Here is a 27,827-nt window from a genome sequence, read left to right as displayed (position 1 = left end):
AAAAAAAAAAAAAAAAAAAAACATTCTACAGAGGAAGGTTTTCTAATATTTATCATAATACAATCTACTTGGGAGTAGTTAAGCCACTTAGTTTTCCCATGTTGACATGGCCTGTACTGGGAAGGTCACAAATCTGGTCCCGCAGACTGGAAAAAGTGACATCAAGAGAGGGGAACTTGCCCAGTGTCTGCAGGCTGATGAGGGAGTCACCAAGGGAAGGCGTCAATCCTGGAAGTGCCCAGCATGGAGCACTCTGCTAGCTGCCTTTCTGAAGCTGGTGTTTTAGCTTAGAGCTGAGCCTGCTGGGCAGGACTTGTTATGCAGTGAACGTGTTTAATAGCAGAGAATGATCGTGGCTCTGTGTGTTTCTTGCAGCTTCGTGACGAGTTAGAAAAGGGCGAGAAGGAAAGCGCAGAGCTGCAGGAGTTTGCCAATGCCATCTTACAGCAGATAGCGGATCACTGCCCTGACATCCTGGAGCAAGTCGTCAATGCACTTGAGGAGTCATCATGACCTCGGCCACTGGCCCCGCTGGAGCAGCACACCAGTGGCCAAGCCCAGTCAGTCCAAGGAGCCATGAGAGGAGGGTGAAAGACAGAAAATGGAATAGAAACTTCTGGTGCACCTTTTACAAGGAAAACAAAAGAAAAAGAAAAAAAAAAAAAACACAAACAAACAACACACTCTAAAAACTACCTGCTCTCTAGGTTCTTCCAGTCTGTGATTAATCAATCATGCTTGTGTTCAGCTTCTCACTGCCTTTCTACTTTAGCATCCAATTCCCCACTGACTTTGTTGATGGTATTGTGATTTTGGATGCAGCTAAGCAGAGCTCTTCCAAGTCTCCTGAGCGAAGAAGAGGGGATCCACTGAATGCAAGAAGCTCTAGTTCTCCATAACTCCATAAGGTTGCAGAAGGGTAGCCTTTGCCTTTCATTCATTTATTGCTTCTTTTTTTTTTTTTTTCATAAAAGCTGAAAGCCTCAATTTCATAGTGCTAAAACCTAAACCTGAGTGTGCTCTGGTTATGGCTCACAACTGGCCAGTATCAGCTAGCTAGCTCAGGTCTCACTGCCTGTCTCAATATTTCTTATGTTCTTAAATAACAGAGAGAGGAGAGGAAAGGAAAGTTTCCCAATTTGGCCCTGTTAGTCACTTCGTCTGGCAGCTGGGAAACAAGGTAGGCATACTGGTACTTTCTGTTTACTTAACTTTGATTTTTATTGTTCACTGATTTGACTCTGAAATGCTGAGTGGGGCATATTTTCATATAACTGTTTTCATCTGTCGGCTTCTTGGGTTTTTGTTTGTTTTTTAGCTGAAGTTTCTCATCATAGGTCTGTACCTCCTAAGTTCTTATTTTATAGAGAGCTCTCTCCATTCAAGCAGGTGTGGTCAACAGGTCAGCTCCCAGGATCAATTTGTATAGTTTGTCCGTTGCTATTTTTTCAGGCCACAGGTTTGTGAACACTAGCTGCCATCAGAATAGTTTCAGGCATTTTGTACATGAGCAGATTGCATCACTTAGCTTAGAAGTATAATTTTAAAACTAATTTAGGTAAATTGGTAACATAGTTCTTATTATAATTATAATTTAATTTATTTTGGTTTAGCTTAGGTTGACAAGGAATGAGTTTGAATTCAGAGCAATAACCCCTTCTTATAAAGAGGAGCATCTCTACTGGGGTTGGCACCCCTCTGAGTAGATAGGTATAAAATCACAGCTTTAGTTAAACCAGTGCAATTCTTATATGTATATGAGAGGCCTTACTCTTGCTCCCAGCCATCTTTGACACTCATTAAAGCCCCTGCTGATAGGTAATATGACCTGAAATAGCAGGTCAATTTGTCATTGTGGTAGCAAATCAGAATCCTATTTTATGGGTAGGACTTTCACGTTCATTCTTGGACTCTGCGTTAAAGGGGAGGCATGTTTTTTCTCCTGGTTGCCAATGGTTATGTGTTTCTGAGGGCATCTGCAGGACAGAATCCTTTAACATGTCCCCGTGTGCTCCTTAAAGGAGGTATTCTCCTCGGGCTTTCTCATATTACTTAAGAGAACAAGGGGAGGGGGAAAGGAGACCAAATATCAACACAGCAGTGGATGAAATCTTGGCTTTCTAGTCACCAGCTAATTTTAAACCCTGTGACTCCTGCAGCCATTGCTGTAACTCTAACAGATTTTACAAGTTTTAGAAACATCAGCTGATTATAGCATTCATAATCTCTCTCAGTAAACCTCCCATTCAGAGCCCTCAATTTAATTCCATAACTTACTTTATTTTGAGCTTAAGCACTAAACTGCTACGCTAAGTAAAATGTTTCAAACCCTTTCAGAAAAACTGCATTTCTTATGTCTTTCAAATCCATGGCACAGCTCCCCTGTAGGTCCTTCACACCGTATTTTTATACTTAGAAGTGACTGATTGATTGCTTCTAATAGAAAGGAGACCAACAAAAGTTTGAATAAGTGAAGCTGTACCCTGTCTTCTTTTCAACCACTGAAAATTGGGCAAAACTGAAAACTTATATACTCATAGATTATATTGAAAACTAACTGATTGAAAATAAATCACACCCAAATTCATTCAGCTGTAATGATTCCAAAGAAGCAACCATGGAAGCATCCATAACCATATCTGCTGGGAAGAAATATCTAAGTCTCCAAAGAAGAGGTGGTTCACACCTTTTCTGTGTTTTGAACTGCCAGCGCTTTGCAAATCGGGACACGTAGCTTTAGTCCTCAGTGTAGTAATAGCCTGTGTCCCAAAGCTTTTTTTTTCTCATGGAACAGGAGAGTAATGGGAACCTGAATGTTTGCAAGGGGGAAATACCGGAAGGTATGTAGACAGTGACTGTACATACCACTGAGCCATGCCTCATACCAGAACCACCCCTTTGGTCCTATTATTTGAGTCAGCACGTTTTGATAGGAGCAGTTGTTTTGAAATCTTTCCTCTTGCTTTTTCTTCATCACCCCTAATTACTCACTCCAGGAATTTAATGCTGCCTGTAAAACCATCAGGGCCATCAGCCTAACATCATCACACCACCACCACCACTCCTGACTATCTCATTAACTTATATGGTCAAATCTCCAGCTGCCCTGGTTCCCTGCTGTAAAACAATCCTTCCTCTGTGAGAAGCTGTGGAATTTCCCTTATCGATGGTTCAAATGACTCCTGCTTGTAAACCTCTTACTGAGATGTTCCTTGATAGCGTTTCTGCTGCAGGGGAAGGGGGAGGGGATGGGAGCAAGGGGTGGTCATTTCTGGCTGTTATTTCAATTGCATTTGTTTGCTGCATTGCCCGTACATCACAGGAAAGCTCCCAGTTTCAGTGCTGGTTCTCGTGCATCCTTAACTCAGCTGCCAGCCTGAGGCTCTGTTTCTAGGTTGGAGAGTGCCTCAGCAAAAGGCATGTTGCTGTCGTGACAGCATGTTTAGGACCCATGCATCTGAAACCAGGTGAATCTCACTGTTTACACATCTCCCAGCTTCATCCCTGAAAGGATTTGTCAAGCCTGGCTAGTTTTCACACTGGCCATTTGGTCTTTATCTGCAAGCCACACACCTGCTGTTCTTCCCATCTGGATTATTGGGCCTTTGTAAGTTTTCTCGTTAACTACTGTTATCTTCTGGCGCTTCTAGACTTACCATCTTAAACATTGATCTTAGACCTCAGTAAAGTGCTTTCAGGGAGAGAGCAGATCTCATTTGGGAACAGACTTGATCCGACTTGATCTCCATTGAACTATTTCAGATAATCTCCCTGATCCTGTGTAGATAGAGATCTTGTCACAGTGAATAGCTTGGGAAACTGTGGGATTTGGGAGATGCTGCTGGTCACTGCTGAGCATGACCAGTGAAAGCTTTTCCTTTTGCTTGTATGGAGTGAGTGCCACACCGCTGGCCTTAGGGTAATTAATGGATTTGGTTATTGTAATCCATCAAGAAACTACATATCAGAAGGGCCATATGTGTGCATATACCATGACACTCATCCAGTTGCCTAACCCTCCCCAGCTCCTTTAAAATCTTTTTATTCAGGTGTCAGCAGCCAGGGAGATGCAGACAGTTTCCTAACACAACAGTCCTACACTGCAGCACTTCTGGGAAATTCAGGGGCCCTTCCTGCTTCATGGGCCCCCATCCAGTTCCCAGTGTGCCTGGGGAAACTTGCTTGTTCTTCTCCTCTTTTGTGAACTTCCATTTGCTCTGGGAGTTGTGAAAGTCTTGATTGCTTTGATATTTTTTTTTCTTACAAGCTGTCATTTATAAAGAAACAGGGATTTAAGGACTTGAGAAGCTGTCTGTAGAAAATTAAATAGGTAATTTTAGCTGTGTTTGGGCTAAAAAATAACTCAAGCCTGAAGCCCATGTACAGTGTAAAAGCTGACACCCCAACCATGATGTTGATGATATCCATGAGCCCAAGTACATATTTTCCTCTGAATCAAGCCTCATTTAAAACACTAAAAGGACATTATAACACTAGAGTTGCAGTGTGAGAACATTAGCACTATTTGTGATTGGAAGAATTGACTGGAGTGCTCCCAAGCGAAACGCTAAGCTTCTGGTATTCTCTCTCATTTTGACTGCCTTTAACCAGCTATCCCTCTAGAAAATGCCAAACTCTCTCTGGAGTATCTGATTTTTGCCAAGTCCAGGGGATGGAAGGCGAAGGTCATGCGATGCACAAGGCTGTTTGTTGCAGTTTCCAGTTGCACTGCTGGAATACACCTTCTCTATCAGATTTGCTGGTACTTTGTGGCTCTCAGTATTTTGCACAAGGGAGCATTAATGTCATAAGCTTGTACACATAACCCTGTTTTTTGAACCAAAGGGGCACCTATTTTCATTTGCCCTCTAATTCCACCCATTCTGCTGCTAATGCTCAATTTGTTGGGAAATTTCTGCAACTGATAAAAGGTTAACAGGGTTGAGTCCCCACTCATGTACTAATTGCCAATCAATGCCACTGAAGGGCTCTTTACAAAGAATGTGAAGAGCTGTGTGCTGATACCATTGTAAAGCAAAAAAATTCACTACGTAAAGTAACGCATGCATTTCTCAATGACACTGATGAAATAAAAAGGGAAAGAGTACAATCAAGGCATCTGACATTAAAAGAAGCCTCTGCTCAGCTCAATGTCGGCACTGAAACAGGGAATCGGGGAGGAAGCAGAAGGCAATGGATAACTAACACTGCCCCAGTGAAGCTGGTGGGGTGGAAGGGTCAGGCGAAGGGCGGCCTGGGCGGCCACCGCTGGCGAGAGCAGCCCCGCCAATCAGTCTTGTCAGCGCGGTGAGGAAAACGAGTGTCTGGGGGGATTTTTAAGCAAAATGATGTTTTTAATTGTTTTTTTCCACATATACGGGAGGAACCTTACTCATCAGCAAATCCTTCTGAACAAAATGGCTGTGTCCACTGACTATTAAAAAAAAAAAAAAAAAAAAAAAGAAAGAAAGAAAAACTGTTTTGAAACTTTTTAGTGTCAAAAGCATAAACACAGAAATCCTGACTTTTTCCAGTGTGTGTGGTGAGTGCTGTAACCCTGTCATCAGTATCTCTCCTGACTTTTTCAGGGGCGTTTTTTCCTGTTTTGTTTTCTGCTTGTCGATATTGTCTGTGTGGTCCTAAGGCTGGGGCAGTTACCAACAATGTGTGTCTGTTGTCGGATTAAAAAAGATAGTAGTAGAACCGAAAAAGATGTGTTTTAAAAATATATAAAAAAAATAAGTTTCATCAAAAGGAATTCAAGTACAGAAGCAACAAAGCCTTGACTCCTCCTCTCAGGATTGTACGGAAAAGGATTTGTGGGCTCATAATTATAACAAGTGGCCTTTTACAGGCTTTTGAGATCCAGGAGAGCTTGGCCTCTTCGGAAATGTTACGAACCCTGTATCGTGAATTCCCTCTTTCCCAGTTTTATACTGTACATGCTACATGTGTAATACAGAAATGGGCAGAATGAAGGAGTATTTTGGAAATCAGTCTTTTCTAGTAACAGTTGCCTACATCGGGTGTCCCTTAAAATATGAACCATTGATGTAAATGGACCAGACACTTTGGCCAAATTTTTAGTCTTCTGGACTGCACTTGCAAATGCCAGGGACACGTGCAAGATTGGCTGGAATAGTTAGGAGTGGAGTGTAGGCCCATTTTCAGATTTTTATCTCCTTGTGTCCAGTCATGGTCACATATCCACAACAGTTTATGTTACCTTAAAGGACTAGCAGCTGCCTTCTGCTGTGGTTACCTCAGAGCTAGAAGGAGCAATGTGAGGATAAATTGGCATGTAACGTAGAGAGACATAAAAAACAAACCACAAATTGCTTTGCTATGATATAGGTAAAGTAATTCATTAAATTATTTTTTCTTTCAAATTTAATTATCATATGCTACTTGCACTTCCAGTTTGGATCTTGAAAGTCAATTAAATTGATTTTGCTTTTAAGTAGATTTTTCTGCCTTCGGTTCTCGATGCTCATGTGGTTTTACTGCTCAAAACATTATTTTTTCCATTTGGACTGACCAAAAAATTGATCTCTTCATCAGTCATGTGTAGTCTCTTTTATTATGAAATGTGGGTATCATCTAAAATCCAAATTTGAAGCCAGATTTTACAAGTCAGCCTCATTCCTTTAATCTCCCTCACCTTGCCAGCTCTACGTGGACACGGCCAAGCCTCAGTCCTCATGAAGCGTGGCCACCCTTTGCACTTCATTTGGCAGCACATGGGACGTGCCCTGTCTTCTGTGCCTGCTCAAGGGCAGCTGGCTGCACCTGGCCCTTTCTGAGATGCTTGTTACAGTATATCTGGGGAAGTTTGGGTGGCGAATGCCTTTATCTGTTCAGAGTCTGAAGGAGGATGTATCAAATGGGACCATGAATGGGGGAATAACTTCTATGCTAGTCTAACATGCCGCTCCAAGCCCACTACATTAGTACATTGCTGTTTCCCTCCAAGACAGTAAATGATGAGGGCCACACAGCGGGTTCTGGTTCACAAAGTGTGTGTTTGGGGGGAGGCAATCTGGAGGATTGCCCCAAGGATTAAAAAGCTGTGGGATACTCCATCCAGTCTGCAGATATGGGTCCCTCATTTGCTTTGGAAGAGACATGTTGCACTTTAGTGGAGGGGGAGACAGGCTTTGGGTATGGGATCTAGTGTACTTGAATTCCTTTTTGAAATAACAGCAGCGGGAGACATTGATGTCCGTGATGCAAGTGTGCACGCTGCCTTCAACTTGTATGTGTTTTATCGCTGGAGTCATGTTACTGACAGGATAATGAAACTGCAAAGAAAATGTGTTATATTCAACTTTGCCTTGATAATATAAACACTTTGTTCATTTTTTCTTCTTTTTTTATTCACAGACTAAGTTCATCAGGAAATTATAAAATTATTTAAAAATTCTGTGCCATGTCTTCATTTCAGTGACTCTCAGTGCATCTTGCTCGGTACCCTCCCTGCACGGCAAGGATCAGTGGGCATGCAGGAGGTCTGGGCGGCTGCGTGGCAGTTCCTTGAGAGCAGGCTTGGGGTCGGATCTGCTGACCCAGATCTGGGACAACCCTGCTGGGGGGCTTGGCTCCCCCTGCACCTGGCAGTGTGGGTGGGCGTAGAGGGGCTGCCGCAAGGTAAACGTGAGCAAGCATCAACGTAGGGGTGTCCCAGATACTCTGGGACCTCATGGGCCAGGTAAGTGGAGATAAAGCAACTGTGTTTATGGTGAGCTCTTCCCTTTGTCTCTCGCTTATTTTCCAAATAAATGTGACTTCAACGTTGCTAATGAGTGACTGAATCCCAGATGTACATCGAGCGTTGAGCCAATTTCAGGATCACGTCGTATGGAGTAATGTGCTTGGAAAGACTTGCTGTGCAAAGGCCAGCAAGGCTGCCTTATGCAGCAGCGTGCTTCACAAGAAACCTGAAGGTGAGTCCTGTCCCCGCGGCACCAGCCACCACTGGAGAGTTGCAGCTTTGTCACCTGAGGTGGCCCGTGCCCCCCTGCAGCATTGGAGGAAACGAATTCAACCCAGTGTCCAGCTTCCAGCTGCATTTTGAGGACACAGGAGATTGCCTGAGTAATGTCACTGTACAATCTCATTTTTCTGGCGTTTCTTAACTGTTCTAAAGAGAATAGCATTGCAACACCAGGTCCCAGTGGTAGAACAATGTCCATTTTAAACACACTCCACCAGATTCTCTGCAGCTATCCCAAAGCCCAGGGAGACAAGACTTCCCCACGTCAGGACACTTTCCAATTAATTTCTCTTTTAAAGCCTCTCCGTTCCTTCCCCCTTTTGTCTATCCGTGCAGCAGATTGTTTGCTGAGATTTTCTGCTGGCCTTGTCCTTTCTGCTCGCACTAGATTTATCATTTTAAGGGGCTCTTAAGGTCCCAGCTTGCTCTTTCCATCGGAGTGACCTTGCACGTGACAGGAAAAGGCGCCCTGGTCCCAGCGCCCGCAGGGTCCCTTCCCGCCACTAATTGAATCTCAATCACTTGGTCTTCAATCAAACGCCCAAAGCTGCGTGTGGAAAAAGGATACACGGGGATTAAGGGTCTCAGGAGCTTTGAAAGGAAGAGTCCATCGGCCTTTCGGTGCCTAGTCTGCTTAATGTTCACTTAAGTGTCTGACTGGGAAGGGGGTTTGCGATTCCAGTCAGGCCAGGGTGTGCCTGGCTTTCGCAGCAGAGCCCAAATCAGCTGAACGAAACCACATGCCACATAAATTTAACCGATTGCTGTACGGTGGGAGAGCTGGCAAGCCTGCAAGCGCTCCTGGTGCCGTTTCTGAGGGGCTCATCCCCTCTAGCAGGACAAGGGAAAGGTGAGGGTGGTGCCGCCAGCAGCAGAGAGCAGGCCTGAGGCAGGACGCGCAGGGCCCAGGCTGCTCCGTGGGCTGCAGCACCACATCCCCACAGGCTGACTCATATCTTGGATGGCCCGTAACAATAACATTGTTCACGCTACAAAGTGAAGATGCCAAATCCCTTTTGTGCGTTATCAGGTTACATTTCATGTATTCTGCAGTAAAACGCAACGAGGCATCTGAATAAAATTGTCCGTGTTGACTGCTGTCACTGTGACAAAAAACAGGCAAGGCTGCAGTGAAGACGGAAAATGGTCGGCCCTGTGATCAAACACACACCAGTGTGCAATGTTTTCCTCTCTTGCTTGGTGGGCATTGCAAAGGTGGGTTATGGGGAAGGAAGGGCTCCCCTCCTCACTGACCAGCCTCTCGTATCCCCACCCATGCATCCTCCTGGCGAGTGTGACACTTGCCCCATCTCATTTCTAAATCACACCGGTCAGGGAAACAGCTGAAGCCACAGCAGCGAGCAGCTGGGAAGAGCAATGTATTTGGGTCTCCTGTTTTCCTGTTTCCAGCGGGGTCAGCTGCAGTTGTGCTGTGTAGATGCTTTTTGCTGCTGTAGATTGATGCTGTAGGGACGCATCAGCCGGACTGCGCGTGTACAGGATTACCCAAAACAGTGATTGCAAACTAATTGCCTGCACTAATGAGGTGATCTGCATATGGCAAGTGACCTTTAGAGCAGGGTTTTGAGATATCAAGTAGCTGCTCTTTTCACTGGGCTTCAGGGTGTTTGGAAATCATGGGCAAATGGCCAAAATCCTCCTGCAACTGTCTCTAAAGGCCCTCAAACTGAAGAAAGGGAGCATGCTCCAGAAAAACAGATACATTGTAGCTGCATATAATAAAAATAATTGTGAACAACAACAGTTCCTTGTCAGGCAAGCAGAGCCAAATATCTTCTGTTGGTAGACTCCATTCTGGAATGTTCTGCTGATCTGTCATGTCTGTGTGGGCCAGCCAGGACCAGCGAGGGTGTAGCAGTAGGGTTATAGCAAGTGATTCTGTGGGTGTGGGCCTTAAATCCATGTGTTTTTAAATCCCTGACCAGCCACATTTACCAAAGGGTTACAATTGCAAACATTAGGACTGTTCTGGATGAGTCACCCAGAAGTTAAATATTTAGGCCCAGGATCCGCAGCCCCTTTGCGTGTTGCTCTCTTCATGGGAATTCAGCTCCTGGAACATCTACGAACGCAAACCTTGTGACAGGGCGAGTTAAGTCACTCGGTTTCTTTCTGCGTTGGGAAAAAGGAAGGGTTGCTGCCCTAGTCCAGAGCCCCTCCTAAAAGGATTTTTGTTCAGCTTGAGTAAACCCTTCATTTTCTGTAACAGCGCACCATTTGGAGAACCACAAGTCTTGGAATGTATATGAACGCACTTAAACTCAGTTATATAACACATAGAAACTGTTTTTAGCTTTAAACAGCGTGTCATCTGTAGCTCAGTGCATTGACGTGCATGTGTGCATGTATCTCTGCGTATCTGTCTACATCTGTGTGATAGTATATAAACATATATATATACAGCTGCATACAGAAAAACGTGTTCAGAACGCTAAGCTTGCAATGCCAAAGGTCTGGAAATTAAAACGTCTACATGACTCCATGCCTGATGGGTCCATGATGCAATTTTCAGTGATGTATTTACACAAGTGTTTTCTTGCTGAACCTTTCCTTCATTAAGTGTGCAGGATGCACTGACTTCTTCAATTCAGTAACCACATAAGCCCTAGCATTGCTGTCATCTGTGCTTTTTCCGAGGCCACCGGTTCTGCGTTGCAAACCTCTCACTGCTTTGATTCGGTAAATTGTCCCTCACATCAGTGACCTCCCAGACACCAAGTAGGCTGTTCCTATAAAGAAGGAATTGCCTCAGAGTCCTTCCACACTTTTCAGGAGACATGAACTCAATCTGCTCTGACTTGACTCTAAAATGAACCAGATCCTGACATTTGGGAAGACCCAGACTTCAAATTCCACAGCTCACAAGTGCCTGGAACAGGGGATTTAGTTTGGCACAGCAAGCACATATATATCATCCAGATCCAGAGCTAAATTTGGGAACATCTCTCTGTGCTTGTGTTCCTTCATTCAGGCCTATGAGAAAAATCTTTTTATTTGGGGGATATGTGTATCAAGCACTTATTTGGATGTTCGTCTCAGCTTAGTTTTGCAGGTGTAAAAATGCAATCTAATTCCCTTCAGCCATACCCCTGGATGTGCCCAAGCCTTCACTGTGCTTCAGTGCTCATCTCTTCCTCTTGGCAGAGGTGTCCAACGCCTCTCCACCAAACACCTGGCAGGGATGTGCAAGGCTGCAAAGCCCTCCACAACTCAGCAGTGCTTGTGAGCAGCCCTGATTCTGCCTCCACACATGGGCACCTCCACACCTGGTGGGTCTTTGACTGAATTGCCTCCACCTGTTCCCAATGGGTCTGGCAACTGAAACCCTCCTCTAGCATCTCAGCTGTTTGAGTCTTGCTAGGGAGGCAAAGACTTAGAGGGACAGTTGGCTTGATGTTAGTGTGGTGGTAGTGATGTGCTTTTTCTGGTTTTCCTTGCTGGCTCCTAAATCCATTGCCTTTCTCAGCCAGGCTATTCCAGGTTCCTCCATCCTCCTACAGAGTCTTGCATAATACATATGAGGCTCTGCCTGCTGGAGTGACCACTGTCCCACAGAGGGGGCAAATTTTTGCATCTGCTTCTACACTGCTGTTGGTAGGAGCAGCGGTATGCTCTGTCAGGTGCTTAATGACTTGAAGGACATGTGAAATACATGCATGTGTGACTTAAAGACTGAGTGTGAAGTGCAGAAGGAGGTAAGTGATTTCAGCATCTTATTTTTTGGTCCTTGTTTGACTTCAGTCTGCAGTTCTTGCTGCTGTGGTTTAGATTAATTTACCATTAATAATTTCTATTAGTATTTTGGTGGTAATAATCATTAAAGTTGGAGCAAGCAAAGTGTGGCTACCAAGGTTCCCTTGATTTATTGCCATGTTGAAATCAGGAGTATGTTGTTCTGATACTCTGGGCTGCTGTAAAGTAGCTCACTTCAGCTTCAGGGTTGTTTTCTCAGCCCAAGCAGTAGCTGCATGAGGCTGTTTTCGCTGGGGCTCAGCAGCACCCATCCGTGGCACCCACTGGAGCCAAGGGACGCTTGGCTGTTCACAGGGAAGGTGCTTTGTGCATCGCTTACTGCAGATAAGATCAAATGTGAAAGCACAATAAAACTGTCACTCCACCTGGACCAGGCAGCCTGCAACCTGAGCGTTATCAGCACTTGCTTGATATTAATAGTAAATGCTCCAAGATGCTTCCAGCTGCAGCAGAAAACACCACAATTTTTACCAGAAACTGTAAAAATCATTCCTCTCTTCTCCTCTTAGGAAACATAGCTTTGTGTTGGGTTATTGTGGGTGGGGATGGATGCAAAGCCCTGGCCAGAGAGTGCAGTTCGTGGCTGGTTTTGCCTGTTCTGGGCAGAGCGCACACGGAGAAGACTGGCTTCATTAAAGGTCAGTGCTCAGTAGAGGACAGGGATCTTTACTGAAGACGGGAGTGAGATTGCTTGGCCCTCCTTTAGCTTCTTCTTTTGTGTTGTTGTTAAGTGGGGTGGATTTTTTTTTTGTTTTGTTTACTTAAACACTTTGCTACCACCTCAGCTACATTATGCTACAGAGATATTAATGGGCTTGGCTCTGTTCCCAAGATGTCCTATTTACTGTGCTTGGCGTGACCGGCGAGTACTGGTGTTTTTGCAGAGTCTCAGGGCTCCCAGAGATGTAAAATGACCCGGGATAAGCGGGAAGTCATGCTGTTACCTTGATTCGCTGCATACGAGTAGGTCCTACAACAGAGGATTGTATGGACAAACAAGAATCTCCACTGAGAATGATATATGACCGTGGCAAGGTCTTTCTGCTACTCAGCAAGCGAGGAGAGGACAATGGTAGCTGGCAGCTACTGTTCAGGCTGACGTACTTGCCTTAGATTAGCACTGGGGTAAGAGCATGCATTCTGCCAATTGCTAAAGCACAGCTAACTTGCAGCAATTTGTGAAGGGGCAGTAACTCAATTGCTTGCATTGTCTGCTCGGATGACAGGCTAGCAAAATGCTCTAAGGCGGTGGCTTCCAACTCTTCAGTACTGTCAGCTTTTGGTGTGTCTCAGAAAACAACATTTATTTTTTTTTTTTATCTTAAGTTTAACAGTTTTGAATTTTTAAAGTGGAGGGGTTTGCTGGTTACTTCTGAAGTTATCGGATGGGCATGACAGATGGAGGAGCTGCTGCCCCGGAGCAAATGGTGCTGCTGGTGGCTGAAGTGAAAACAGGAACCAAACTGCTCAGTCCTCTCTGGTTTTTGCAAACTCTTTTGTGAGCTTTTCCAGTTACAGAGTGCTGTAAGGCCCCTGTTTTTTCCAGTGATTTTAGAGATGCGAGGAGAGGCAGAGAAGCGCCATGGCAGGACAAAGTGTTTTGCCACAAAGTCGATGTCAGATGTGGAGCTCCTGGTGCCACACCAGCCCCTGCAACCTTCCCCGGCCTGTGAGTGACCCAAGTGGGGCGTAATGACTTCAAGGTGGCAGTGAAAGGCTGATCTGCGCCCTTATGGTTGGAGGCTTTAATTTGATCCCATTGTGCATGAAGTGATGACTCCTGAAAACAACAGCGGCGGCACAATTATTTATGTTCATCTGTCAGAAGAGCAGATCAAAGCTATCTATAGAGCTGCAGACAAAAATCACCACGGATGACCCAGAGGCTCCCTTTGTGTGAGGTGACAGACTGGAGTGTGACTTCATTGGGAAATCAGTCTTAGACCCACACAGCAAAGTCACCCAGCTAACGCTGACCCAGAGCTTTTCTTTGCACTTGCTCACGGCTGAGCAGCGACAGGGGTTAGAGACGATGACGCCAACTTTCCCTGTTTTTGTTTTTCGGGGAAGAGACCTTGTTCAGCACAACAATATCGCTTGTGCTCATCATTACGTGTGCAATCTTAAGATGATATCTCGGCAAGTTCAGACGTGATGGAGACCTTTTGAGCTGCATGGCTGCGGGGTGTGTTGCAGCCTGGCACTGTGCAGCGAGGCTGTAAGGGATCATCTGGGAACCTCTGACCGTGTGAAGAGTCAGGGGAGCAGCAATTGCTTCGTGCCCAGCTCAGAGCCAGCCATGACCAGATTCCTGCCTCTCAGGTCTCTCAAAGCACATCTTTACTGAAGTGCTGATACCATTAACTGCTAGCATCTCCTCAGCAAGGAAGAGCCAAGGGAATTGAAGGTGATAGAGGTCAAATCAGCAAAAGAAGTATTTGAAGGTCACTTTCCCCTCTTTGTCTTTGCTAGGGTTCTGTCCACACATATCTTTTCGTTGCCTGACATGCAGATGGTGACTGATGCTTGGAGTATCTCTTTCATGTGCTTGGAAAGGTTCCTACAACTCTGGCAATGAGTGATGCAGTCAGCCCTACAGCCCAGTTTTATAGATTCATTAAATATCAACAGAGATAGATCTGGGCCCTCTGCACCACCCAAAAACCCATTCATTCCCTATAGGGTTTTGTGCACAGGTTATTCATGCTTCTATAAAATAGATGATACACCAGACACAACTTGGAAGTGTTGAACATGATGTGATGATCTTTCATGATGCTTGGCTCTTCAAAACACAGCCCCAGTGCACTGCAAGGGAAAGAAGGTCCCCAGCTGCATGTACCAAAAAAAAAAAAAAGAGAGAGAGAGAAAATCCAGCTCTCATTGCTGGAGAGAGGCAAAGAAAAATGGAGGTTCGGTGAACTTGAAAGCCTTGAAACAAGAATCAAATCCACCAAACAAAAAGCCTCCCAAGTGAAAACAAGATCTGGTGTGTGTGAGCTAGCATCATGTTTTGGGGCATGAATCACAAGGTTTTCTTTTTTTTTCCTCTTTGGCAGGTGTATATAATTACAGTCCCAGGATCTGTTGAAGTATTTAGTGATTTTGGCTCAACTTCAGATGCCGTGGCTGGTGTTAGCCAGTAGGTGTTCTGTGCATCCTGGAAGATCAGTGCCTCGAGCTGCAAATTCATTCATGACTTTCTTAAGGAAGTTGACCAGAGAAAAGAGGGAACACAAAAACAATTAAACTACATGGGACAACTCTGGCTTTAATTTTACCCTTACAGGGATAAATGACTGCAATCTAAGCTGGAACTTGTTTTAAGTCTTTAGCTCATTGCATGCACAAATATACACTGTGGGCACAATTTTCCTGACTGAGCCCTTGAAATGTGCAGGGGGAGCACCAGTATCTGTGTGCAACCCTTTTGTCTAGTGCCTGGGCCCTTAGACACAGTCAACACAACATCTAAGTGCCTATGAAGAGAACCATCTTCTGCCACGTGGTTTCTTCTCCTCGTGTCTTGTGGCTGCACTGGTGCTTCAGTTGTCATAGCACACAAAATAGGCAGACAAGGAAACTTTAATGCTGATGTTTGTGTAAGCCCAATATTACCACTGCTATACATACTTGTTTAAAAACCACTGTGTCTAAGAATTGTTTTTATGTTCCCCTTGGGCTGAGCTGTGAAGGTGAGACTATTAACCAAAGGCATTTGTCATCAAAGGACGCTCTGGAGCCAACACAATGCAATGATTTTCACACAAAGGCTTGATTGTCATTTGTTTGGTTTGCAGGCAGCCAAACCAGCAGCTACAGAGATCACCCCAAGCCTTGCTTACGCTCTTCAGCTCATCTCAGGGCTTTGTGGGACCCAGAAATAAAAGCAGGCAGCGTGCTGTGGTTTTGCTGGCTTTAAATAGCACTTGTCCTGGGGCTGTGTGAGCTCTACCCAGGGGCAGTTGCGTGCCCAGCAGACAAGCATCACGTCCCTCCTGGCCACCCCCTGCATCGCCACCCTGTGCCACCCTCCCCACCTGCATGGTGACGCATCCTGCCCACCCAGCACTGCCCAGTTCCCAAACACCCTGGTGGCACCAGTCACACCCTCCTGGTTTGATGCCATCAGCACATTCCCGGCCACCTGCCCAGCTAGGATGCCTGTCCCAAAAGCCAGCTTGCATCACCCCGTGCCAGCAGTGGTGTGGAGAGGCTCTCAGCAGGGTGAAGGGGAGGATGAGGATGCCCACCGACCTTGTACACACACAGCTGAAGCAATGGGGAGGTCCCTGTGGAAAGGAAACCTCCATGGGGCATCAGACCTAGGGATAGGGCTGGGTACAGCTGCTGTGGGCTGTGACATGGGGCCTGGGGCCCGGGCAGGGAGAAGGGGCTGCCCCTGTTAGCCCCAACCTCTGCCACTACCCACTGATGTGAGCCCCTCCGCTGTCTCTGATGGAGTCCTGGTGGCCTTTCCCCCAAACCAACAGCGAATACTCTGCTGTTTGGGGACATCTTGCCAGATTCATGGGACATCAGCATCGTGGCACTGATCTGGATGGAGGGCTTGATGGAGTGGCTGCTTCCTGGGGTTGGTCCTGTTGTGGCAAGGTAATGCTTGCTCCCCCTGCATGCCCCAGTCTGCACACACGTGTGCACACCCAGGTACATGGACACGGGTACATGCACACACATGCGCTGCTGCCCCTGCTGAAGCCATTGGCGCAGTTGCTGTCCCAGACCAGGTTTAATTATGCTGCGGAGCTTGTTACCACAGGAAGCAGCCGAGGCCAAGAATTAAGTAAGACTTGAGGAAGGGATTGGCCATTCGGACAGACAACAAGAATATCCAGAGTTGTCATAATTCATGCCGATAAAAATTTTGGAAAGGATGCACAACTCCTCGCCTCGGGGTCTAAGCCAAGCAGAAGAGGCCGAGAGGCTTGGTCCGAGAGGAGGGGGCCGGGGGCAGATTACCTCACCGTCTGGCTATGGCAGTGGCCGTGGCCTCACGCCTCCGCTAACCACATAGCCCCGGACCCCCAGCATGGGCTCGGTGCCCCGTGCTGGCCCTGGGGACACCTACCACCCCCCGTGTGCCATCCCTGCCCGAGCCGGCAGGCCCGGTGTGGGGAGCTGGAGCCCGTGGTCAGGCGAGCCGGGGCTCCTGGCCAGGGGCTGCCGAGGGGGGCAGTTACACTTTAACCCGCCGAGCCCACGGAGCCCGCTGTGGGGAGCGCCTGTCTAATGATTAAAGCGCTAAACGAGGAGGCATGAACTCTGCGTGCTCTCCCCGGCCTTGCTGCCGGGTTACGTGGAGCCAGGCAAGTCAGGCCTGCGCCGCAGCCGCCGGGTCCGGCTGGTTACGACCGCATCCTTTAAATCCTGGTGTTTGGCAGAGGGTGTCTCACTGTTTGATTTCTAGGTATTTAAGACCTAATAAACGTCTCAGTTCGCCCTTTCGTCCAGGGAACAGGGGAAGAAGAGACAGGAGCCAAAAGGAGAAGGGCTGCAGCTGGAGGAGGGAGCGCTGATGCCCTGACTTCTCCTCCAGCCCGTGGAGCTCAGCGTTGAGAAGCGCAGGTCTGGATGCTCAGACCCGTTGTGGACACCTGAGGAGCTCCCCGGGACCCCACCATCACACCGCCAAGGTGAGGAAAGGCAAACGTGCATCAAGCAGTTGCTGCGTTACCCTTTGTGCCCTGTGCTGGTGGAGGGGAAGAGCAGGCTGAGCGTCCACCTCCGAAGGCAGCAGCTGCTGTCCGTCCTGCAGAGCCCCCGTTCGGCTCCCACCTCTTCTCAGCCGCGTGTCCCTGAGTCCAGGATGGATTTTACTCGGTGATGTCAGGCCAGATGAATCCTGGTTTAATTGACCGTGGGTGAAATCGTGCTTTGATGGTTAATGTTATACTCGAGGCTGGGAAAACTACTGCAGGATCATAGCAATTAGAGCTGGAAATGATTCAAGTCATCTAATTTATTTCCTCTCTCCCCCCTCATTGTCTCTCCTGGGGACGGGGGCAGTAACGTTCCCAACAATGTGTCCCCCCCATGCCTTGTCCGGTCCTGTCTCACTGACTCAAGGAGCCTCCAGAGCATCCACGTGTCCCCGGGGGGACAACTCCGCAGCTTGAAAGACGTCAACATGAGGAAACGTTTCAGAAGTTTAGCCTATATTTCCTTTTGTGGAGCACCACAAATTCTCAGGTCGTGAGCTTTATGCCTCCGGGAAACTGGCTGCTTCCCATGAGGGCAGTGGCTGGGAATAAGGTGGTGGTTTTCTTTGGGGTTTGCAGGGGCAGGTAGAGAACATGGGGTGGGTCAATGAAGGTTTTCACACCTGCGAGGCAGGTCAGATCAGGTAACTCATCTGGAATAAGCCCTCCTTTGGCAGGAGCTGGAGATACTTTTTTTTTTTTTTTTTTTTTTCCGTTTCCAGATTTTTATTCCATGAATTCCACCTTGACTCATAAAAATCTCACTGTGGGAAACTTGTTCAGCTCCTCTGAACAAATTCACCTCCTTTGACTTGCTCCTACTGCTTCCACTGATGCTGCCACAGGAGAGCGGGACGAATGTTAATTAAAGGGCAGGAAGTGTCCAGTCCATCCCGATGAAAGAAGCATAGCAAGGAGAAGCAGCTACTCCTTGAAAGGTGTCACAGGACGGGCATCAGCTCGGTCTCCACTGCTCACCAACAGCAGAGGTCAGCCAGGTGAGACATGACACCCACTGCTGTAGGAGAGGATAAAGGGTGACCTGAGGGTGACCGGAGCGGTAGTGGTGCTTGCGGTGTCCAAGGAGCTGCGTGGGTTAAGGTACTTTTCGCAAGCACTCGGATGCGAGAGCTTCCCTGGGCGTGCTGTGACACCATCTCCCACCAATATTAGTCACATCTGAGGCTCTGGTCGTAAAGTCCAAACCGCAACCAGCTCCAGTTGTGGACACAGCTCATTATTAAATCAGTGAGGCTTAATCATATCAGGACATCTTGCAGAGAACATCTGGACGACATCTCCAGCAACGGAGGCTAGACAGGGGCCCCTCCTACCGGCAGCTATTGCCCCCGGTACCTCGCGAGGATCAGATCTGGCCAGGAACAAGTGCCTCTTTCCTCTTCCATCCTCCCAGGATAAACTACGATAAGATATTCAAGGCCTGGTGTTTTGCTGGAGGATAATGCAGACTTTTGGGGGAAAACAGATGAAAAGTAGACAACTAACTGCTCTCCTGGAAATAAAATTAGCAGAGTGATTTCAGCAGAAAGGACAGCATGAGGTAAAGCAGTAAGTGGCCTGCTGTCCTCACCCAGCCCCACGGGGAGCTGTGACCAACTCATCCGTGATTTTTGCGTTCAGCCCTGGCAGGGAGGGGTACCAGGTGCCCTCCCTTGTGAGCACCCCCAGATGTGTCACGCACCTCGTTACTGCTGGCTGGGGACCCCTTTCCTCTCTTCCAGCCCTTCATGTGGCCAGCCAGGGGCCTGATCCCACCCAGTTTTTGAGGTGCACGCCCCCAACTGTCCCTCCTGCCCTTCCTGGCACCCAGCACTGCTACATGCCTACGTGCCTTCCTGCTCTTCTTGTCCCACCAAAGCAGCTGTGGAGATGGTGAGGAAGGAGTAAAACTGCGAGAAGTCCCATCCTCCTCATGGACTGCACTGAAGCCAGCATGATCTTGCAATAAGCCAAGATCTTTCTGAATAACCCACGTAGCTCCTAGCTGCAGGTTTCAAGGAGCACATCTATCCAGTCCTGGCTGTCTGCCTCTGCCGCTGGTCCTGCAGCAGCTCTGCCTTCCTCCTCTGCCACCTGTAACCCTGAGGCATCTCAGGGTGTGAAGCAACGCCAGCCCCAGGATTCCTGTGACAGAAGGTGCCAGTGAGGATCTCAGGCCTGCTAACCCGCTGTGGCCAGCTGTCCCTTGTAATGCTAAAACTGCAAAAGCACATCACTCAACAGTGTCACCAAGCCCCGGGTCGTGATGCTCCCCCTCACACCTCCAGGTGCCCAAAAGAGGCCCCTGGTGTTTGCTGGTTCCCCACAGGAGCACCCTGCACCTGCTCTGCAAAGCCTGGACGTGCAGGCTAAAAGCTTGGCAGACAAGCATCACAAAGCAGCTTTACCTCAGAGGGAGAAAAGCTGGCACCTAAAATTTCCTGCAGCCAGCTGCAATTTCGGGACAGCGTTTCCCCTCTAATTAGTTGGTATTTGCTCTACCAACTATTATCTTCCTGGTTACGTCGTGCTGGGGACAATGGTTCCTTATTTCCTACCACAAACACCAGGTTGCTATTTACCTCCAGCTGTACCTCCTCTCTCCCCTGCTCACATTAAAGGGAAGCATCACTAATGACTACCGTGATGGGAAACACTGCAATAGCAGGTTGTAAATTAAGACACCGAGAGCCTTCAATTAGCTGCACCGTGCATCCTGGAGTCAAACCCTCACCTGCTCCTCTAAACACGCTCACGCAGTGTTTCCACTCCGGACACCAAGGGATGCTCAGAGCTGGTTGCAAGGAGATGCTCGCGTATGGGTACGTGCTGTCGAGCTGTGCCGGCTGGGGCAGCCTGGCCCAAATTAGAGGAGCTCCAGCAGGCCAGCTGCCTCCCAGATGTACCCCCGACACCCAGCCCTCCGTACGCCCGCGGGGGAGCAGCGAGGCGGGGGCTGGCAGCTCCTCGCACTGTGCACCAGGCTCCGCAGCCCCAGACCTCGGGTTGCTGCGGGGACCAGAGGTGGGGACCCCAACGCAACAAGTGCAAGTCGTGGCTTTGCTCACGGCTGTGGAGCTGCCACCCAGCTCGTGTAATCCCTGCCCCTGTGTGTGTGTGCTGCTCCCCAGGCCGTCCCGAGGGCTGGGCACCACTCTCCCCCACCAGTGCCAGCGCGCACCCATCCTGCCCGTGCCCCCGCGGCTTCTCCCCGCTGCTTTCCGCCAGGAGCAGCGGGGGCAGGACCCGGCTGTGAACCCACCGAGGTTTTACGGGCTCAGGGGGAGGCAGAGCCCGGTGGTGCGACCCGCTGGTGGGGAGCCAGCCCCACCGAGACCCCCCGAAATCCGCCTCCAGCCCCTCTCCACCCGCCCCCGGGCTCCTCCTCGCCCCCTTCCCCACCCGCAGCGACCCTCGGGGAACCACCAGCAGCAGCAGCAGCGGGCCACCTCCCCTGGTCCCCTCGCACTTTGGCGACCCCCTCCCTCCAGTGAGCCCCCCCAGGAGCCCCCCGACGGCAGCAGCCCCCCGGGCCGGCCCCGGCGAGCCCCCTCCCGGCGGCGGGGCGGGCGCAGGGCGCGGGGGGCGGGCGCGGGGCGGGGGGAGGCGGAGCGGAGGCGGCCGGAGCCCCCGGGATCCGCCGGCACCTCCCGGGCCCGGCACTCGCCGCCGCCGCCAACTTCGGCCGGGAGGCGCCCTCGGAGCCGCGGCAGCCCAGCGCCGGGAGCCTGCCCTTCCCCAAAACACCTCCAGCTCCCGCTTGCCTGCCTGCCTGCCTTCCTTCCCCGCTCCCCTCCCGCAGCCGCCGGCGGGGGGCTCAGCGCGGCGCGGGGCCGCGGCCCCCGGGGCAGGTGCGTCCCCTCGCGGTGTCCGGGGGGCTCCCAGCCCCGTGCCCACCTGCCGCCGCCGCCCGGGGACATGCAGGTAGGGAGGGGGCGGCCCCGGACGGCTTGGGGCGGCGGGGGGCTCCGAGGGGGGCCCCGCACGGTGGTCCCCGAGACCCCCGCCGCGGGGGCGCAGCGCACGGCGAAGGGGACGGGGCCGTCGGGGGGCGCCGAGGGGAGAGCGGGGAGCGGGTCGGGGCCGCCGGCGGGGCTCCGGGAGCCCCTGGGCTCGGCTCGGAGGGTCGGGGGAAGGTGTCCCCGGGGCTCGGCGGGGTTGCCGTGGTGGGACGGGGGCGGTGCGGCGGTGGGGAGGGCTCCGGGCCTCGCCCTGGCACGAGGGAGGCTGGTGGGGCGTGAGGGATGCTCCTCGGCGTGGCAGCCGCGGCCGTGCTGAGGCAGATGGTGCTCTGACGTGAGAGGAGAGGCGCTGGCAAAGCAGATGCTGCCCCGGTAAGACGGACCTTGCTGGAGGGTGGGGGTCCGCTCCCTGCCCGGGGTGGGCACCGGCTGCCCGCGGGCCCCCTGCCCGCGCCGTCGGTCTCGCCCCAAACCTGCTGCGTGGCACCCGCACGGGCACTGGCACAGCAGGAGGGGTGCTCGTGCACCCCGAGACACAGGCGAGCAGCGACGGCCTGCCTGGTCCCAAGGTACCAGGGCGTGAGCATCCCAGCTGTACCCGTAACAAACATTGTGTTTCATGAGACTTGTTTGCTTTTTTTTTTTTATATATATTCTGGGAATTATGGTGCAATACTTCCCTTAGCGGTACAGGCAGAAGAACTTCCCCAAACATCTTGTCGTGTGCTGTGACATGCTTTGTTGCCCCATGTTTTTCGTATTTTCCCTCTGCCACCAGTTGAGCATCCCTGTCGGACTCTGTCCAACTTTTTCCTTCCTCTCAATGCTTTCCTGCACGTACGCTCCAGCTTGTGTTCATCACCACTCTGTCTCTGCTCTCTGCATCCCTGTACTCACCTGTTCATCCTTTTTTCATGACAGTGCTGTTGCTCACCCGTGTGCCAGCATCTGTGTTCTTGCTTCATTTTCTTCATAGCCAGAAACTCTGGTGCACACACATCACATTCCTGGTTTGCACGTCTCTCATAATCTGCTCTACCGCACTTCACCAGCACGTGGGGACTGCCTTTTGCACCAATGCCTCCTCTGCTGACTACACATCAAGCACTCTTTCTCCATGCTCTTTATTTGGGCTCAGGTATCTCCTTCCTTTACATCTGCATCTTCCTGTTCTGTGCCTTTACCCCATCTGGTATGTGCATGTTACGAGGTCTTCCCCATCCTTTTCCCCAGGCCTTTGGTCTGCAGGGGGACACCAGCACTCACTCCCGAGCCTTGCGTTGCCTTTTCTTCCCACTCTGCCCTTCCTTCCCACGTTCACCATGGTGCATCAGAGCGCGGTCTGAAGCAAGCCCTTTTTCCTGTAGTGGCAGTTTTAACACTCAGGTGCGCTCCTGTCTTGTGTTGTGTGCACTGTGTTTTAAAAGCAGAACAAAGTTTGGTATATGCTCTTCTCGAGAAAGAAAGAAGAGGATTCTCTTCTTCACATGAGAGACAGACTCCTCTTAAACCGATGTCCCATCCACAGGCACACGGATTTGTAGGTGAAGCTTGGGCGCTGAAGGAGTTCAGGTGGACTTTTTTTACTCCTAGTGCGTGCAGTATGGAATAAGTTACCACGTGTGGCAGCAAAGCCAGCCCGAGCACTCTTTTTTTCCTTCTTCTTGAAAGAAATTAGCCAAGTATATGAAGGGAAAAGCATGAGGCTCAACTGCCAGCTGAGGGTAGGAGGCAGAGTTGGACAGGCGAGCTGGCTGCTGCCCAGCTGTGGATTTCCTGTGCTCCGAGGCTCCATCCCTCACTCGCGTTTCTGTGCCCAGGAGTGTCGGCGAGAGATTCCTCCTTTTTGGAAGCAAGTCCCTCCCTAGCTCATTCGGTGACTTGGGGAATGTTTCACCTCTCCTCCTGGTAGCTTTAAGCAGCCCCTTTGTCCTTTCCTCCGTCTCTATTGTACGTAAAACCAACACGCCTCCGTTTGGGGCATGCTGAAGCTGAAATCGTTGCTGCGGGATCCCAGCACCAAGAAGTCTTCTTTCTCAGCCCCTTCCCTCCCAGCCTGCAAGAACTCATGAGAGCAGCTGAAAAAAACTTGAAGTCTTGAAAGAGCTGGGTCTGAAAAGTTGGGTTTTCTTGATTTATTGCTTTTAGGGAGTAAGGTATGCCCCTTTTCAAGAGGACATACATCTCTTGAAAAAGCTTTTCAAGACTTTTTCTGCAAAGGCCAGAAACATAACTTTTTAAGAAAAAAATTCAAGTTCTCATGTACTGAAGTTTCTGGGAGCTTGGGCTCTTAGCGAGCAACCAAACGTTGTGAAATTTACACAACAAATAAATCAGCGCAGTCACCTTTAATGCTATTTGTTCTTTCCTCTAGCCCAGTGGGCCTCTGTGTTTCTGGACTGCTTCATATCTCGAGCCTTTTGTCCTGAAGTTGTTGGGCTTGGGTTTCAAGGCGCGCAGGGAAGCCAGTCTTTTCTGAAGACTGCATGATTGCTCATCTAAATGAATATAAATTGTTTCTATTCATAAGATCTTTTTCCTAATGGCTGATCAAAGTTCAAGTGAAAAGCATTTCATCATTTCAAAATTAATTGGACACACACACAATGAGCGTTTCAGAGAGACTTTTAAGCACAGTACTTTTAAAATCAGGATGCGGATAGCCAAGGCATGTTGTCATGTAGGACCGCGCAGTCCATGACTTGCTTCCATTTTTACAGAGGAAGGGGTGTTAGCTTGGTGGAAAGAGGAACACGGGTCCATTAGAGCTGAAGGCAGTGCAGACGGGAGTCAGGGGAATTGTTCCTGGGCAGGAAACAATCCTTTCTAATGGTAGGCTTCAGGAATGTGGGCCTAGGAAGCGTTTCAGAAAGAGAGCCAAGCGGTGGCTCAGTGCAGTACCTGTGTGCTTTTGGTGGTGGGAAGTGGCTGGTACTTGGAGAGCTCTTCCAGTTCAAGAAGAGAACTGCACAAAGCAACGTGTTGCTGGTGTTTAAGCATTATGTGTTCACATTAGCATTAGGCAACATTTTTAACAGCGAGGTGATCACCCATTGGAACAAACTACCAAAGGAAGCGTTAGCTTCTACAGATCTTAAAACCCTCGGATAAGGACCGACCGCCTCTTTGGAAAACACGCGTCGCTCGCCCATGAGTTATGGGGCTGTGGAGATAACTGGATGAAGCACACGTACAGAGGCACGGGCAGCACCGGGCCTTGCGATCCCCTGCCCCTTCCAAGCCTTGGCTTGCAAATTGACAAGGCTTACGCAAATCTTCCTCTGCCGTGAGGGAGGTAGAGCAACAGGGTCGCTGAAAGCAGATTGCCGCGTTGCAGCACAGCTGCTTCACAAAGTAGGGATGCTCCCGAGTCCCTTGTAATTACGCAGCCTTTCCTCGCAGAAGCACTTTGCAAGCTGAGGCCGTTGTACGGCGCAGCCTGCCCTTCTGTGGGGATCCTTCACTTGTCCTTGGATGCTGTAAAACACGCCGTGAAGCCTGTTGGCTCGCAGCGAGGCTGCAGACAGCCTGGAGAAGGCAGTGCTGTGTATCCCCTCGAGCCCTCTGGGCCGGGAAGACTCAAGTTAAAATTTGGCTGAGTTTGCAAGACTTTAACTCCTTCTTCTTTCATTAAGTGTCACAAGCAATTGCCAAGCCTCTTCCGTCATGCCTTTTTCCCTCAGAAAGGTAGCTCGGCAGGGCTCTGGCACCTGGACGGCTACACCAGCCCTGTGGCCTCCTGGCTTCTCCTTGGGTGTTCTCTGGTGCCTTCCCCGTGTGTGCAGCCCCAGCTCCCCTCCATCAGTACCCAGCTCGCGGGGCTGTGGCTCCACAGCTCAGGCTGCAGTCTTGCACACCTCTTGGTGCAGATGCCTGGCTTCCCTGGGGAAGCAGTGTCCGTGCCAGCAGCACTCCCGCACCTGCCCATTCAGACAGCCCACGTGGAGGAGCCCCCGTCTATGGTTGCAGCCCCCCGGCAGGGTTATTGGGGTGTCCTCCCCGGGGCCAGGCAAAGACGGGCAGTAGGAGCTGTGTGAACCCTGCCTCTTCCCCTCGGTCTGTTTACCTGTCTAAATTTAACTCCCCAGCCGGCTGCATCCCTCCTAAGCCGACCTGTTCTCTTGTGGCTGAGCTGTGGGTCTGGCTCGTGCTGCAGCGTTTCCTGGCGGCCTCGGGCTGGCGGTTTGCTGCTCAGTCCCTCTCTCCAGCAGACGCTGGTTCTCTCGAGGTCCTGGGCAAGCCAATCCTCCTGTTCCTGGCTTTATTTTTAATTCTGTCTGTGCAGAAAGCACCTCAGAGCCCTCAGGGCTGGAGGGTCTCTTCCTCTGTCATCTCCAGATGCTCTTTCCTGCTCTGTTGATGCTGCAGCGGGCTTTGGGAAATCTCCCCTTGTCCCATTGCAGCCCTCAGACATTTTCATTCTGGCTGTGGTCATTCCCAGATGGAGACCCGGCATGCTGAAGGGCTTCATGGCCATCTCTAGAGGGACAGTGCCTCTTTTGGCCCCTGTCGGGACCGAGGCGGGTGGTCGGTCAGTCCTTCCTGGTGGATGCATCTCCCTTATTTTGCTTGGTACAGACCTGGGCTTTCCTGGGCTGGCTTTGGTCCCAGTTTGTTTGGGAACCTACTGATGTGCACCTCTGCTTCAAAGGAGCTGGCGAGAGGGCAAAGCCGAGGAGAGGAAGCGTTCCTATTTCTGTCAGGCTGGGCAGAATTAACTTTCTGTAGAGTTTCAGAGTCTGGTACAGTAAATATGGCCTGACCTGGCAGCCTTATTCATCTAAATGAAAACGGCAGGATCAGACCATTAGTGTCCTGCATAACCCTGCAAGAGACCCCTAATTGATCTCTGCTTTTCCGGGCATGCCTGGTTGTCGTGCAGTTAATGCTGTGGTCTACCACATGAGAGAGATGGTTTGAATCCTGGCCTCCTCTGTCACTCTTTGAGCTAACCCGGTGGCCTTCTGTTTAATGCTCTTGTATTCAGAGGAAAGGTATTGAAGGCCAAGGTTTCCAGCAGTGACTAGTGATTTGGGGTATCCGACTTGAAACGCTGTCAAAGGTCCCGATTTTTTCCGAGGCTCAGCTATTTCTGATGCTTGGGCATGCTTAAGTAGCCTGGGATTGATTGCTCAAAGTGATGGGTCAGTTTTGCAAAGCTTTGTCTCAGGTTCTGGAGTGGCATTAAGAAAAACAAAATTAGGTAAAATAATGCACTCTTTAGGTGATACTAGCAGGGTTACTCAGGTGGAGGACATCATCCCAGAGTGAGCAGTTGTCCATGACCAAGGAGCTCATGGCACTGTTGCATGCAGAGACTTGAAAAAAGAGTTCTGGCTGTAATCTTTGGCTTTCAGTAGGTCATACAAAGGGTTTGATAGTTTTTCTCTTAGGGAAAGAAAAGGAGAGCAGCATTGTATCTTTGTGTGTATATATATATGTATATGTATAAAATATATAAAATACATATACAGTTTAAGTCTTAATTTGTTTGAAGGATTTGGGGAAAATATAATGTGCTTTCTCTAAACTCTCCCATCTCAATTGGACATGGAGACTGAAGTGGTTGGGTGGAGCATGTGTTTGGGGTTTATTTTAGTCATTAAGGGCAGAGGGTTAACAAAAGTCATACCAATACTGGTATTTCAGTGGTCTCCCTAAATTTATCTTCCAATTGTTCTCTTTTCAGTTTCTTGGCTGTTTCAGCATCATTGTTTCACTGAGTCCCAAAGCACTGTAGCACCTCTATTATGTGCGAGTCAGTCTGAAAGCAAATAAACTGAGAATATCCCTCGCTTAGCTGTTAAAACCTCTCTGAGCTTTGGTACACATCAAAGAATGGCGAGAAAAACATGGGAGCCCCAATATGTCTTCATTAAGAGAATGTTTTTGGAAAATATTGTTTTGTGGCTGTCAGGTTCATTAGTCTCTGAGGTGTTCCAAAGTACTCCAGAGTTGGCTGTAGCCAGAAAAAAATGTTACTGTGCAAAAGAAAACGAAGGTGTTAAGGTGGTTTTGTTTTGTTTTGTTTTTACAGATTGAGCAGTGTGGAAGCTCCCTGATTATATTCTGTGGTCCAGATTTGCTATAATTATTGTAAATATCACAGCTGGCAGAATGCCAGGGTTTTGTTTGGCAAATAATTTGCCATTATCATTCATTTCTGTGTCGCAGTTGGGAGGGTTTGAGTATCCCGTGACCGTCATCACTGTTGATTCTGCCCATCTTTGGATGCTAAAAAACTAGCTGGAGTCCTACCATCGTGCAGGGAGGCGATGTTCGTGGGGTAGCCCCATCACCCTGCAAGCTGTAGCGGAGGCTTCAGGGTTTGAGCCAGAGTGTTGCTGCTTGTTCACGCGCAGGGTGTGTACAGAGCAG

The 27,827-nt window shown here is 49.5% G+C and overlaps 2 protein-coding genes across 10 annotated transcripts in view; both read left to right on the top strand.

Annotated features, from left to right (window-relative positions):
- The window catches only part of ERC1 (ELKS/RAB6-interacting/CAST family member 1), a 302,116-nt gene extending 294,713 nt beyond the window's left edge, over positions 1-7,403 (top strand). For all 8 annotated transcript variants that reach the window (XM_084302886.1, XM_084302887.1, XM_084302892.1 and 5 more), the window contains one exon: positions 376-7,403. In XM_084302886.1, coding sequence (XP_084159012.1) covers positions 376-513 — 138 coding nt within the window. In that variant the 3' untranslated portion in view covers positions 514-7,403. The remainder of the gene's footprint in view (positions 1-375) is intronic.
- A 13,720-nt stretch (positions 7,404-21,123) lies between these two features.
- The window catches only part of WNT5B (Wnt family member 5B), a 69,220-nt gene continuing 62,516 nt past the window's right edge, over positions 21,124-27,827 (top strand). Inside the window, exon 1 of one of the 2 annotated variants that reach the window (XM_084305912.1) lies at positions 21,124-21,338. Coding sequence is in view for 1 of the 2 variants with exons in the window: in XM_084305911.1 (XP_084162037.1) it covers positions 21,406-21,411 (6 nt within the window). In the remaining variant the exon portion in view is untranslated. Of the gene's footprint in view, positions 21,412-27,827 lie in introns of both variants that reach the window. The other variant, XM_084305911.1, reaches the window with a different exon arrangement.

Source organism: Netta rufina (assembly GCF_964035555.1).
Source record: "Netta rufina genome assembly, chromosome: 1".
In the NCBI taxonomy this organism is placed as follows: Eukaryota; Metazoa; Chordata; class Aves; order Anseriformes; family Anatidae; genus Netta; species Netta rufina.
Note: the sequence above shows the minus strand (reverse complement) of the source record. Positions and strands in the feature narration are given on the sequence as shown.